The sequence below is a fragment of the Trematomus bernacchii genome, unplaced genomic scaffold (genome assembly GCF_902827165.1).
Source record: "Trematomus bernacchii unplaced genomic scaffold, fTreBer1.1, whole genome shotgun sequence".
NCBI classification, from domain to species: Eukaryota; Metazoa; Chordata; class Actinopteri; order Perciformes; family Nototheniidae; genus Trematomus; species Trematomus bernacchii.
Window position 1 is genome coordinate 127,840 of NW_022987661.1, and position 15,321 is coordinate 143,160.

The 15,321-nt window shown below is 39.3% G+C and overlaps 1 protein-coding gene across 1 annotated transcript in view; it reads right to left on the bottom strand.

The window, feature by feature from the left end:
• The window catches only part of LOC117486858 (mannosyl-oligosaccharide 1,2-alpha-mannosidase IA-like), a gene marked incomplete at its 5' end in the record, with an annotated part of 88,621 nt that overhangs the window by 33,886 nt on the left and 39,414 nt on the right, over window positions 1–15,321 (bottom strand). The window contains 1 exon segment of the mRNA XM_034135429.1: window positions 6,571–6,665. Coding sequence (XP_033991320.1) covers window positions 6,571–6,665 — 95 coding nt within the window.

The following is a 15,321-nucleotide window of genomic DNA, read 5'->3' on the forward strand; positions in this document are numbered from 1 at the left end:
GCCTTTACCAAGTTTTTAACCGTTAAATGACGTACAAAACGTTGCTTCTTTTGTTTTGATTTGTTTGATTATTGCAAAGGCCTATCAACAGATCCTCTAAAGCCAAGCTAGTCATCATAGCTGTAGGTAAAACAAGTAAATCAAAAGATAACGCGTAGACATTTCTGTTTAAAAGGCGTCTAAGTGGCTTAAATGAAAGAAAGAAAGGAAGCTATGACGTATGTGTACAAGAAAACGGATTGAAAAGTACCATCTAACATTTAAAAACTTTCTTTAAACTTTAAGTTGTTAATTAAAGGGGAAAAGTTGATGTGCAAGTGTTTCTGAGAGTGTGTGGGACACAATCATCACCATGATGCCTGTGGAGGAATGAATAGCTGATTTCAGGACACACACACACACACACACACACACACACACACACACACACACACACACACACACACACACACACACACACACACACACACACACACACACACACACACACACACACACACACCACACACACACACACACACACACACACACACACACCACACACACACACACACACACACACACACACACACACACACACACACACACACACACACACACACACACACACACACACACACACACACACACACACACACACACACACACACACACACACACACACACCACACACACACACAACAACACACACACACACACACACACACACACACACACACACCACACACACACACACACCATTAAGCAAGTCAGTATGCAGTGCAGTGGGAGTGATTTGCAAGAGCTTTATCAGTCTGAATGTTAATGGAAGAGCTATGGGACATACTGGCTAGAGCAGATAACGCCTGGGTAACTAGTGTGTGTGTGTGTGTGTGTGTGTGTGTGTGTGTGTGTGTGTGTGTGTGTGTGTGTGTGTAACAGAGTGAGAAAATAAAGTGTCAGTAGAAATAGTGGAAGTTTGTAAAGTACTGCTATGTCTTTCAATGCCAAAACACAACATCTTAATAATGTAGGAAGCCACATTTCTTGCTGTTTTAGTAAAACTGTTCTATTTGATGTTTGTATTACTTTATATATAATGTATGTAGTGTGTTATATAGGTGTTTGTGCATGTAAATGGTCTGCAAAGGCTAAAATCCCAAAGTTCCCTCCACAGGGAGTTTCAACAGATAATGTGACGGATAGAGACATCTCGACTGTCTCAAAGAAGCTATCCTTTGCCTTTGTTATACGTTAACACTAATTATAAAAGCTGAATTCAGGGACAAATGTTCGTCTGACCATCTGTCTGCTGCTGTGCCACCAGATCTGCTCCGGTCAGAGTCTGCAGCAGATCAATTGGACGAATCAATCGGATCTTAGCAGCATTTTCCACTCAGTTAGCGACAATCAATGGGTTCATGCCCAGCGAGAGATAGAGACAGAAAGAGGGAGAGAGATAGAGACATGCTTCAGATTTTCGATAAGGTATTGTACCGTTGATTTATCAGACCTCCCGAGCGTCCTATAAATGTTTCAAGTGTCTGCTTAAGATAAATCCACTGTACATCGAGAGGAGGTTTCCCACTGATCGCCCTGATTGATTATTCCATCATTTTTCTTTTGAATTTCCATCATGACGAATGAAGAGTGCTACCGTAAATTTACATGAAACGTTATCCTGGTTCGTTAGTAGTCTCTTTACATATCAAGCAATCATTCAGGAGCACTCAAAACGTCATCATAAAAGACATCATCTGACTTTGTTCAACTTTTTCCCCTGTAAAGGGCGACTGTGGCTGCGAGGGAGTGCGGTCGTCTTTCAACCAGAAGGTTGTGGGTTCGATCCCAGCCCATGCAGTCAACTTGTCGATGTATCTTTGGGCAAGATACTGAACCCTGAGTTGCTCCCGATGGCCAACGGTGTGTGAATGTTAGGTCCTAGAGTAAGGTACACTGCTCTGTATGAATGGGTGTGAATGGGTGAATGACATGTAGTATGTAAAGCGCTTTGAGGGGTCTTAAAGACTGGATACAGTGCTATATAAGTACAGTCCATTTACGGTAATTGTCACTATTTTTGGGAGGCTTTTTCGTTTGCTGCGAGAGTCTAGAAACAGAGGGTGTTGTTGGCTGTTAAGCCATTGCTGAGATGAACGTATTTCTGATATTGGGCTGTTAATAACATTGGATTTATCACGTAAACTTTATTTTTGCTGCAACATCTCTTATTTCCAGCTTATTAAAGTTACACCCAGACCACTGTGAACCCTAAGCATATTCCACTTTTTAAAATTATTTAAGGGTTTGCCTAGGTAAAGAAGCAAACAAAGGGGTACATAAGTTCATTCAGATCTTCATGTATTTGACATGTCCTGTATTTACAATTACAGGTCCCTATTCTTCCTCAACATGCTCTAGAAATCTTGTTTCACCTTGCTGTAGCGATCTGCAGGTAAACTCAAGGACCCAGGTGGTAAAATACTTCAATAGCCATCGTTTTAAACAACTTGAAATGGTAAATGGACTGCATTTCTATAGCAGTTTTCCAATCTTTGCAACCCCTCAAAGCGCTCTTACTCACACAAGCCAGCATTCACCCATTCATACAGAGGCAGGTGCATTCAAGCTGCTAACATCCACACACATGCACACACCATTGTGAAGCCACGCCATCGAGAGCAATTTGGGGTTAAGTATCTAGCCCAAGGACACATTGACCTTCAGCTCGGAGAATGACAATCTTCCTCCTGAGCCAAAACCGCCCCACAGCCTGTACTTTCACATTTACTATAGTGGATTAAGTCCTTTCAGATGATGTTGATGTGCTGCGTTCAATACAGTACAACCTTTTCATCCTTAGAAATGAACTTTTGGAAAGATACTTTTTGTTTAATTTGGGGGTTAATTAGTGTAAAAAGCTCTGAAATGATCAGAGCAGTTGAGCAAACCAGGTTTAGTGTGAACGCAGTAGGGCTGTGCGATTATGGCAAAAATCATAATCACGATTATTTGGGTCAATAATTGATATCACGATTATTAAATACGATTATTCATTGACTTTGAAAAAACCCATTTATTGAACTTTAAAACAAATACAAATAATAATTTGAACAGTATCTTTTTAAACTGTTGATTACCCTGAACGTATAATTCAACTGAAAAACCAATACAAAAATAAATTAAATAAATGATACATTTAAATAAATAATATCAAAATAATAAATACCAATAAACAAGATCAACAAATATTTTGGAGCGCACTTCCACAAGCTACTAAACATAAATATGATAAATACAAATAAATTAGACTAAAATAAATTAAATCAAATATGTTGAAGTGCACTGTCACAACCTAGCAAAGCAAAATAATTGTTTTTTTCGATTATGTTGTTTTCGTAATTGTGGCAGGCCAAAATCGTAATTGCGATTAAAATACGATTAATTGCACAGCCCTAGAACGCAGTAAGACATTTGAAGCTGTGGCCTTGTTTCTAGTGGCTCCTTTTGGGCTTTTCAGATAGCTGCAGGGCCGAGAGATGAGTAACTGCAGAGAGGGAATAAAAGAGGCCATGAAGTGGACCTACAGCAAGGAGAAGATACTGGGTCACTCAAAGTAGATGGATGGACTGAGGACGGACGGAGAGGGAATACAGGACAGTATGGATGCGAGAAGAAAGGAATTGAGAGTAAAGGAGAAAGAGAGGAAGGGGGGGAATAGGGATGAAGGGAGAGGAGATAATTGGGCCTCATTTGCAAGTGTGTCTGTGTGTGTTTTGCAGATTTCCTCGGCTTCAATGTGGGTCAAGGGTATGAAGGCAGTCTAACAACTCCTAGCTACTGTTTCACAAGTGCTTCACTGATGTTGCTTTTCAACTAACCTTTCATAATGAGAACTTTTCATGTGTTTTAATCAGTCTCTACCCACCATCTTTGGCTCATCTGCACCCGGTGAATACAACATATTCAAAGTAAGAGCCTTGACAATATGTTAAGAGCGTTTGTTTATCCCACATTATGAGCAATTCCCATTTAACATACTTTATTTCTGATCTGTGTATTGATCTAATTAAGCTTCAACAGATTTAACGTTTTCATAATGAGTAAAACCATTATATGCAGGTTATCGGTTGCTGTCTGATTGAATTCCTTTAAGTGTAAATCGCCCCATTTACCTTAGCTTATTATTGTATTGATAATTAGAGGGTTTGTGATGCTATGAGTGTGCTTTGTTAGAAGCTGCAGGCTCTAAGCACAGCAGGGAAGTCATTACGATAAAAACATCTGAAAGCAGTAAAGAAAACTACAAAAAAGCCTAATTATTAAAGACAGAAAGGATATGTCACTGAAGGTACACTGATAACACCTGTTATTGACTATTATTTAACTAGGATTATAACACGGCTTAGACCCCGTTTACACGCAAACGCAAACGAACCGAATACGATATCAAAAAAGTCTTCCGTTCACACGAGACCACTCGAAAGCGCTGGAGACGCTGTAGTACATATGCCGGGCCTGTAAGTGGCGCCACAAAATACACCAAAAGCAGTGAAGAAGACCCCCGAGCATGGTTGCCATGGTTGCCCTTCTGTTTATGGGACACCTTGGGACACGTTATCGTTTGCGGGGTCCGTTTCCGCGTTTCCGTTACGGCCTCGTGTGAACGAACGGGCTATACGAAAGAGAAAAGTAGCGGATACAACCGTTTGCGTTCTCGTGTAAACAGCACCTTAGTTGAAAACTGATTCCGATTGGTCAATTTGGACATTTCAGAGGTTGTTAATACTTGATAACAGACTGAGGATCGAGAGACTATGTGCCATCATATCAAAGGTACTAATATGACGTGTCTCTCCTCTCTTTGGTATATACTTGCTTTCACTTGAGCTGGATACACTTGAATAAGCTGAATCTGAAACAGCTTGGATATAAAAAACAATGCAAGCTTTTACTGTCGCTGGTCACACTGGACTTCCTCTATTTGCATCACTGCTCTCTTTCATGAAGGGATTGTTCCAGTCAACCATATTGTCACACACACACACACACACACACACACACACACACACACCGTACAGTACATGTGCAGAGATGCATGAACAGCTGCGAATTAGGGGGTCCTAATTTCACTCCCACAAAATAATTTCTAGGAAAAACATGCATTTGTTCTCTGGGTACAAGAAGAAAAACTTTCCGCAAGAAAAGCACTTTAAGTCCCCTGCTCAGTGGTGCATCAGCTACTGTGGTGCGGTGTGTGTGTGTGTGTTGTAATCAATGTGTGTGTGTGTGTGTGTGTGTGTGTGTGTGTTTCCAAGGTATCATAGCTCAGTCATGCAGGTAAAGTCATCATCACCAGCAATCTGCTCAGGCCTCTAGGGGATGATGCATGTGCACACGCACACATGGATGCACATGCACATGAACACACACTGATGCACAGATGTGTATGCGCACACTTACACACGTAAATAATTTCTCCCTGGAGTGTTTTTCACTCCGGTGAGGAGGACAGAGGACAGGGGGGGGGGGGGGGGGAGTCCATTCACCCGTACAGACAGTAAGAAAATTAATTTGTCACAGCAGGTTTATCGTCATGACAACCTTCCTTTAATTAACGGCTAACAAACAGCAGTGTGTGTGTGTGTGTGTCTGGGAAACACTGATAGAAAGAAGGGAGACAAACAGTCTTCCCTTCTGATTGACAGGAATAAATGGCGAGAATGGAGGTCTGCTATGATGCTGATACCTTCTTGTGTGTGTGTGTGTGTGTGTGTGTGTGTGTGTGTGTGTGTGTGTCAAAAAGTTCAGGTGACACTGTAGTCATGCAATGGGTTCAGGTGCATGCTTCCAAACAGGGAATTTTAAGACATAACATTTTATGAGATCTGTTTAGAGTCCACCTATTTATATATAATCACAATAAGCTGTTTTTTCTCCACTGCACAGTGTTAATTAAACTGTAATGAATAAGTTATAGTGTTTGTATTACATGTATATAGTTGACTTATTCCTGTTTTTAACTTGCACCATTGTGTCACTTCCAGTTCTACATGTCTTCTTGTGTCTTCAGTATATTGTATGCTGCATTGTCAAATATAATATTCTTTTGGCATAGAAATATGGATTAAATTCTACAAGCAATATAGGCTTTCATCCATCTGGCTGCATCCTATCTGTATCAAAAGGACAGTCCTGCTATATATCAGCGTCACTAACTTGCGTGTGTGTGTGCATGTGTGTGTGCAGCAGTCAGAGCCAGCGGCAGCACTGACTGTGTGTCACAGCGACTTACAGTAATAAAGAGCCATAACCTCGTCTCGCTGCTCAGAAAACTTTGGGTTTGTGTTTTGAGTGCGAGTTGAGTTGCTGGCATGCGATGAAGAACTCAACGACTTCTGTCCGACAAGCGCGCTCCGTCATGTAAAACTAAAACATCTGAGACAGAGGAGCCTCAGACCACAGAGCTCTTTAAAAGTCTCAGAGCATGAAAACAGACCCGCTGCCTCATAGACCACCAGAGAGAAAGAGCCAGTGTGTGTGTGTGTGTGTGTGTGTGTGTGTGTGTGTGTGTGTGTGTGTGTGTTTTACCTCTTGAGGTTAAGCAGAGCCCAGGGGATGCCGGTGGGCGTTTTGAAGGCTGGCAGCAGCTTTTCACCCAGCTCCACCGCCTTCCTACGGTAAACCTGAGACAGAAAGAAAGAAAGCATTTCATTAAAAAAGGCTTCTGACTCACACTTCACATTTTCTTGATCAACACTGCATCCCACGAGGAAAAAAGAGAATGACTTTCTACTGCACACAATGAGCCTTTTAGACGCATTACTCAAGAATAGTTTGGCTGTCATTTAACCATGTAAACATACGATATGACTTAAAGCTTACCCTAACCCTGTAATATATATAGGTAAAACTAACCCTTATTTTCATTATGGACAGCCTGACGATCTTTTCTCACTAAATCGTCTTAATATAAGTCCCGACAGCCTAAAAATAATGTGTTCTGCTGCTTGTTTTAGTCAACTAACAGTCCAAAACTGCAAAAACATATTCACTTTTCTTTCAAAAAGAACCAAAAAGCCCAAATTCCTCAATCTAACAAGATGAATTCAGAAGACTTGAAAGTAAAAGATGACTTAAATGTGTCTTTTGATGTAAATCAGCCTATTAAAACATATGTCTAGTAATTTATTGGTTGCACCCACACGGTTGAATGCACTTATTGTAAGTTATTTTGAATAAAAGCATCAGTTTTGTCATTTCATGTATTGTTAAGCGGACATAATTATAATCCTTCTTTTCTGGAAGTCACAGATATAGAACTTCTTCATCTCAACACAATGCAATAAAAACACACACTGTCTTTAAAATAGGTTTAGTAAAGCTGAACAAAGATTTTAAAATAACTAATAGGAGCAGTACGACCAGCCAAACGACAGCACCAGGGGACGTACTCCAGATCTGAGCCCAGAGCTTTCTACCAGGGCGACAACAAGGACATCTACTCAAGGAAAGTCACTGAAATCATATTCTCTGAAACACTGGATTTACTTTGCAAATATAATACTCCTTCACGCCTTCTTCACAATCTTTCTACCCCTTTATTTCCTCTTTCCTGTCTCCTTCTTTCAGTCCTTGTAATCTAACACCATCTTGTATTCCATGGCTTCCCTACTGTAGATGTTTGACATGTGTAATTTAAAGGGAAATGACAGGCGTTGTTTTTAAATAGCAGCGTTTGGTTTCTGGCAACAGAAAAGAAAGAATAGTTTAAAATAAGGACTGTTCTTTAAATACCAACTCAATGCCTATATTTGCTGCTACAGTAAATAAGCAAAAGGAAGTAACATAGCATGTTTTTCTCAGTCCTTTGTTATCTTATAGAATAAGACTTTACAGACTGAGCTGGTGAACACGAGGATGTGTTTTTCTGACGTCAACTTACACCATTTTTGGAGTAGTGAAGTCATTTTTCTGGAACGAACAATGTGTGTAGAGAGGCTTGAAGTCGCTTTGAATAACTGAAAAATATTCAACCGTAAAACTACAGAGCAAAAGAGTAAATGTACCTGAATGTATGTTATGTATTAAACTAAGCAAAGCTGTTTTATAAAAGCTCATTTCAGGTAGTGGTGTGTCGTGACTTATGACCTGAGTCTTATTAAGATATTTGCATGTATTCTTTTGAAATAATGCTACTTTTTTGATAGTTGTGGCACTTTTTAGAACACAAGTAATGCCTGGTTGTTGACTAGTAACAATAACAGTAACAAGTAATAATCTGCTACTCAGTATTATGTATCTAATACCTAATATATATATATATCATTCCAATAACTTGTATATAGACTCGTACTGCACTATTCCACATCATCACTTTATTTTATTTTATAACTATTATTCTTTTTGTATTGCTCTTGCTCTTATTGTTGTTATTATGTTATTATTATGTTGCATTGTTGGAGAAGCCTGTGACATAAGATTTTCAACTACATAATTACTCTGTAGCTATGTCAGATTGACAATAAAGAACCTTGAACCTTGAACCTTGAGTAATCATCACTTTTGACCAAACTATTGTTAATCTTATTATCGGCTTCATTTTAAGATGTTATTGCTTCAATGCAGAACCACTTCTTCCCTTGAATAGCTTTAAACTTTAAGTGCGAGTGGATTTGATTCACTGGTCCGAGCTTTGTGTTAGCATATCAGAGCGGACAGCTTTGTGGCCCTTTCAGCCGAGGGGTGGCGGCGTCTCTTAGGTGTCGTATTTTGTTGGCTTTAAACGTGAAGTACTTCCATATTTGGCTCCTGGCACGGGTTGAGTCAGGCAGTTAAGATGAAGTGGGATTTGGACCAAGACGAGGTGGACTGTTTGGCAGCGTTGCAAAGACCGCTGCTGTGCACTGACAAGAGTGAGGGTGACGTGATGTCAGATTTTCTGCCTTTTTTATATCCCTGACCCTCGAGAGGAAGTGTCTCGTTCACGGATTAATCTACCAGAAAAAGGCAAAACTAAAGTCCGTATTGTTTTGGGCTTGGAACAAGATTTCATAAGCACCCTAGTCAATAAACGTTAGAAAAAGCAAAGACAAAAGTGGTTCAGAAGACTCAGGTCGACTGAAACTAATGCACCAGCACTTATATTGTAAATTATTTTTAATATGGCTTTTAAATTTGGGTTAACTTTCAATTCTCACTGGTATCATTGTCCATGTTTTACTGTATTTTTCTTCTTGTTCTCTAAAGCACTTTGGGCTGCTTTGGGCATGAAAGGGGCTATACAAATAAAGTGTATTATTATTATTATTACTACAATTGTATGGCTTATTTCATGGCTATATTTCAGGCTGTTCTGGGTTTGCATCCTCATGGTTTATTGCACTTACTGTAAGTCAGCTAATAAAATGTAATGTACCGGCCAAAATGTCATCACACAGAAGCAGCCTAACCTACACAACAGCCATTTATGATGATAGAAAAGTCAGTTAGATCTGCCTAGTCATTTGTAGAATAGTTGATTATTGTATAAAATGTCAGGGAATTGTGAAAAATGCCCATTCTAGTTTCTCAAACTCTCAAATAAATGTACTTTAATAGGATTTTAAAAGCAATACATGGATAATCTCCATATTTGAGAGGCTGAAAAGTGGATTTTCTGCCATTTTTGCATGAAAAATAACTTCAAAGTAGTTAGTGATTATTTTTCCATCGACTTATTGTTTGTAATCTTTGCGGGTTAACACCTTTTTGAAGAAGCAACTTGTCATCAAGATTTATGAATAAGGGAACAAGTTCACTTTTAAAAAGGATGGACATCATTTAAAAACAGTAACACAAAATCTGAGAAGGCATGGAGAGCTGCAACACACACACAGGACTTCTAAATCCACAACATTAATGCAGCAGCACTTCTGTAAACTGTATACGCTTCCTACATTCCCATAAAATGTTCCCTCTCACTTGATTTGCTGAATTTGCAAACCAAACACAGCTCTGATGAAATTGCCTCGTGTAACTGCTGTGCATTACATCCCAAACACAGCGAAAAGCCTTGAATTATGAGATTTCATAACGCAGGAATAATGGTTCAGTGTAATTACATCCCATAATTCAAGTTTGGTTTTCACACTCAAATATAGGCACGACTCGAATAATTAAAGTTTTATATACCAGCCGGCCTCAAAACCATTTCTAAAACTTACTGTGTTAATTAGGGCTGTGCAATTAATCGTATTTTAATCGCAATTACGATTTTGGCCTGCCACAATTACGAAAACAACATAATCGAAAAAAACAATTATTTTGCTTTGCTAGGTTGTGACAGTGCACTGCAACATATTTGATCTAATTTATGTTGGTCTCATTTATTTGTATTTATCATATTTATATATGTTTAGTAGCTTGGGGAAGTGCGCTCCAAAATATTTGTTGATCTTGTTTATTGGTATTTATTATTTTGATATTATTCATTTAAATGTATCATTTATTTAATTTATTTTTGTATTGGTTTTTCAGTTGAATGATACGTTCAGGGTAATCAACAGTTAAAAAGATACTGTTCAAATTATTATTTGTTTTAAAGTTCAATAAATTGATTTTTTCAAAGTCAATGAATAATCGTATTTAATAATCGTGATATCAATTATTGACCCAAATAATCGTGATTATGATTTTTGCCATAATCGCACAGCCCTAGTGTTAATATTACCAAAGTTTGACCAATTACAGTCAAATCAAGCTGTCACACACACACTAGCTGTTACATTGAATTCAAACCCACTTTATACACACACACTCACATCCAGGTAGAATCAGACCAATATAACAGACAGACCAACACACATCACTGCTCTCTGTCATGAACACACACACACACACACACACACACACACACACACACACACACACACACACACACACACACACACACACACACACACACACACACACACACACACACACACACACACACACACACACACACACACACACCACACACACACACACACACACACACACCACACACACACACACACACACACACACACACACACACACACACACACACACACAACACACACACACACACACACACACACACACACACACACACACACACACACACACACACACACACACACACACACACACACACACACACACACACACACACACACACACACACACACACACACACACACACACACACACACACACACACCCATACCCAACAGCAACCCCCCACACCCCCCTTGTGACCCAGCACTCAGCAGGGTGTGAGAGACGGGGCAGGAGGGGTAGACAAAGATTTGTGTGAGAGGATACTCATCAAAACAATGTGGCACCTCGACAGCTTCTCCTTCAAATGTCAGAGGCAAGAAAAGGTCGGAAGAGCGGGACGAAGAAGAGAGGTAACGGGAATGTGGAATAAGCGTAAACGTATAAACATTTGGTTGGATTCTCAAAAGACTTAAAAATGATTGTTAGAGAAACGTATATTTATCTAGTTTTCCTTATTAATATGACAGATGAATTGGTAATGGAAAATGTAAAGCTCATAGTAAAGAACCCGTAGAGAGTTAACACTCAACTCAGGTGTTTTTTAGTTTTAGCCTCTTTCAGCTTATTATTCTGGTTTCACATATTTATTGTTTTGGTTCGCTCCTCTTTCATAAACCCAGTGTCACACCCAGTAGAAAAAAAGGCAGACAGACAAAGTGAGGAACCCAAAAAAAAATATCTAGAAAGAATGGTTTGTATACACAGGGTTCATACACTTTTTCACCAATGATTTTCAATGACTTTTCCATGACTTCTCCATGACCTTTACCTAATTTTCCATGACCAAAACAATTCCTGTTTCTCAGCGGTACCACTGAAAATGGTTTATTTTAACATGGAACAGGAAAATAAGGTCTGAAACATGTTGTGCCTATCTAAAACAAATCAAATAGTAGGCTGACTAGCTTCTACACGCTAACGCAACTAAAATCTCTCACCAGCAAAATACCTCGTCAGTTAAATGCCATTTTACGTTTCATTACTATACGATACATTATTTATTATCATTATAGTATTACTATTTCGGCGATTAGATAAAATATAAATTATATTTGATGCAATTTTAGTTACATTTCCATGACTTTTCCAAAACTTTGGGAAAAATATTGTTTTCCATAACTTTTCCAGGGCCTGGAATTAGCATTTTGAATTTCCATGACTTTTCCAGGTTTTTAATGACCGTAAGAACCCTGTATACATTAAACAAATATGAGTATATAATACAATGACACTGCCATCCCATCATACATGTCATGCTGTTTAGGGGGGTATGTAGATGTTTTTCCAGCACAAAGATCAAATTAAATTCATAAAAAGGGGTGTCACTGTCACTAGTTTTTCACTTCATGGCCGGGGTGGGAATGTACCATCAGCAGCACGTGGCTTGCTCAAGGGTACATAAACAAAGATGTCGTCATTATTAGAGAAATAAAAAAAGGATTGGCCTTCACTAGTAAAATGTCACCTTGGACGTTTTTGAATCGCTGTTTAGACTTTAATCTTGTGGTATTTGGAAGATGGAAATAAGGATATAAGACACATTTGGTCTACATTTAATATCTTCATGTTTCCAATTATATATTTATACCGTACTTCAAAAGGATTTATAATATAAAGTGTTTTCAAGCCAATATTTGTGGTGACACTGCTGACACCCCACTAATGTGTATGTGTGTGTGTGTGTGGGTGTGTGAAGATGTGGGAGCAGGAGTGTGTCGTAACAAAGCATCAGACCCCGGTGATTAATGCCTTTAATAATGCCAAGAGCACACTGAGGGGGAACATAAAAACACTCCCAGGGACGCACAGGAGAATAAATTAAACACACCCAGTGTCCAAGGCCATCAAGCAAACTGCCAACGAGCTTTAATAAGCCTCTGAATTACACAGGAAGAGAGGAACACACACGACGATGGTGGCTAAACCGATGTGAATAACCACATTTCATACCTGTGCAAATCCATCAGCAAAATTAACTACCTTGTTGTTTTCATTTGTGTGTTACATTAAGTAACGTCATAAATCTGTATCAGTAAGTCTCAGTTATGGACCGCCAACATGTTCACAGAGTGAGAAAGTGTTGTGATCAGGACAGCGGAAGAAGCTTCATAATATTTAAACAGATACAGAGAATTTAAAGCATGAAGAGATTCATTCTGTCGTCTTACTTATCAGGAGATTATTCATTAAAAGTAGGGATGCTCCGATCGATCGGCGGTGCTCTAAAATACATGAGACTTTTCTCTGTGCGCGGCAAAACATGCTCGCCAAGATGGCTTCACCAGTCTGGCAGTATTTTAAGGTGTCCGAAAATGACAATAAAATAGCGGTATGCAACGTGTGTGAAGCAGAAATCCTGCAGCTCCACCCGCTGTGACGGACCGGTGAGCGGAGCAGAACACACATTAAGAGTTAGACCTAACACACTTAGCTATTTTATCTACCTCTGGAACAAGCTAAACTAGTTATAGATATATTTATTCTTCACTGTCGGGTCACTCATTACTGGATCAGTGAGCTGCATGAGATACTGACAGGCTGTCAGGAGAGGGAGAGAGAGGGAGAGAGAGAGAGAGAGACTCCGCTCATTTCTCCCGTGTTATTATCCAAAGTTAATGTAAACTTGAATAATGTACTTCATTTGAATGTAATAATTATGTTGGCTGTTGTTTGTGGAAGCGCCAGTGAATGAGCCCCATTAACTGAGTTTTAAACATCACTTTAAATGGAAGATCCCCATAGGCCCCGCCCACTCGATCGGATCGGCCGATACTGATTCCGGCGATCGGCCCCAAAATTGGCGATCGGAGCATCCCTACTTAAAATACACGTTTTCAGTGGAAAAGAAATTGTATCTGCAGGCTTTAAACATCGGACACATGTTATTAATAAAAGAAAGATCAGTTTCTCAAGAAATAATGAATTTAATGGGATGTAAGCTACTGTGGAGCCAACAGAAGGGTTTCATGACAGTCAAGTTAAAAAAAGTTTGAAAAAAATAAATGTAAAAATGTGCAAAAAAGGATAATAATGAATAAAATAATGAAAATATATGTGCACATAAAACAAAATAAAAATAAATACGTAAATATTAGTATATAACAATATATGCTGTGGTTTATAGGTATTATTAAATATTAATTGATGAATTACAGTGTATCTTTTTGGAGATGTGCTTAATCATTGTGGTAATTGATGAATTTAAATATAATAAATGTATAAAAAAAACCTTCACTCTTTGCTGCAGCTCTCTACAAACCAATATCAGCCATAAATGTGAATGTCTCCCTAAATGATAATCATAGCTGCATTTTGCAAAGCCTAATGTGTGACAGTGGGCAGAAGCAGCGACAGAATCATTAAAAAAGACAAAGAGAGACTCGGCAGGACAGGGGGGGGGGGAACCTCCTGAGAGGAGAAATGGAAAGAGAAAGCAGGTAGAAAGAGAGGAAGAATATTCGCTCTACTTTTTCTCCTGTGGAAGTTCTGGCCATTATGTTCGCCCTCCACAAAGTCACTTAATCCACAGAACAATGGGAAGTGTGTTTTACAGAGATAGAGAGAGACAGAAAGACAAAGGACACCACAGAATGAATCCATTTAGGTAACATTTAAACATCGTGTACTACCACAGAGTTTGCCTTGTAAACCCATGTTTTCTGGCGAATGTAATTAGTTTGTATAAAGTTGCATTTCAGCCCCTAACGGCCCGTCCACACGGCGGCGTGCGTTCAAGCTTCAATGCTTCTGCCCATTCACTTTGAATGGGGTGACGTCACGCTTTGCCGAACTGCATTGTGGTTCCGTCGCTTCGCGTTGCTCGCTTCAAAAGTTGAGCAATGTTCAACTTTTGAAGCTTCGACGAAAGCGTCAGACAATCAAATCATATGCCAGTACAAGCTAGCCAATCAAACCGCGTGCTTGTGTGTCCTGGGCGGGATATTCATGTGATTGGTTGTTGGTCGAGTTTCAGACACGCCCGCCAGCAAGCTTCAACGCACGCCACCGTGTGGACGCTGCGTAAGTGTGTAGTTTTAGAGACAACATATAATGCTCATTTTCATGTCTTATATCAGTATGTAGTGTCTCTACTTTAAAGAGTCCTCTCCTGCTGATGTTCAGGTGTATATCAGTATGTAGTGTCTCTACTTTAAAGAGTCCTCTCCTGCTGATGTTCAGGTGTATATCAGTATGTAGTGTCTCTACTTTAAAGAGTCCTCTCCTGCTGATGTTCAGGTGTATATCAGTATGTAGTGTCTCTACTTTAAAGAGTCCTCT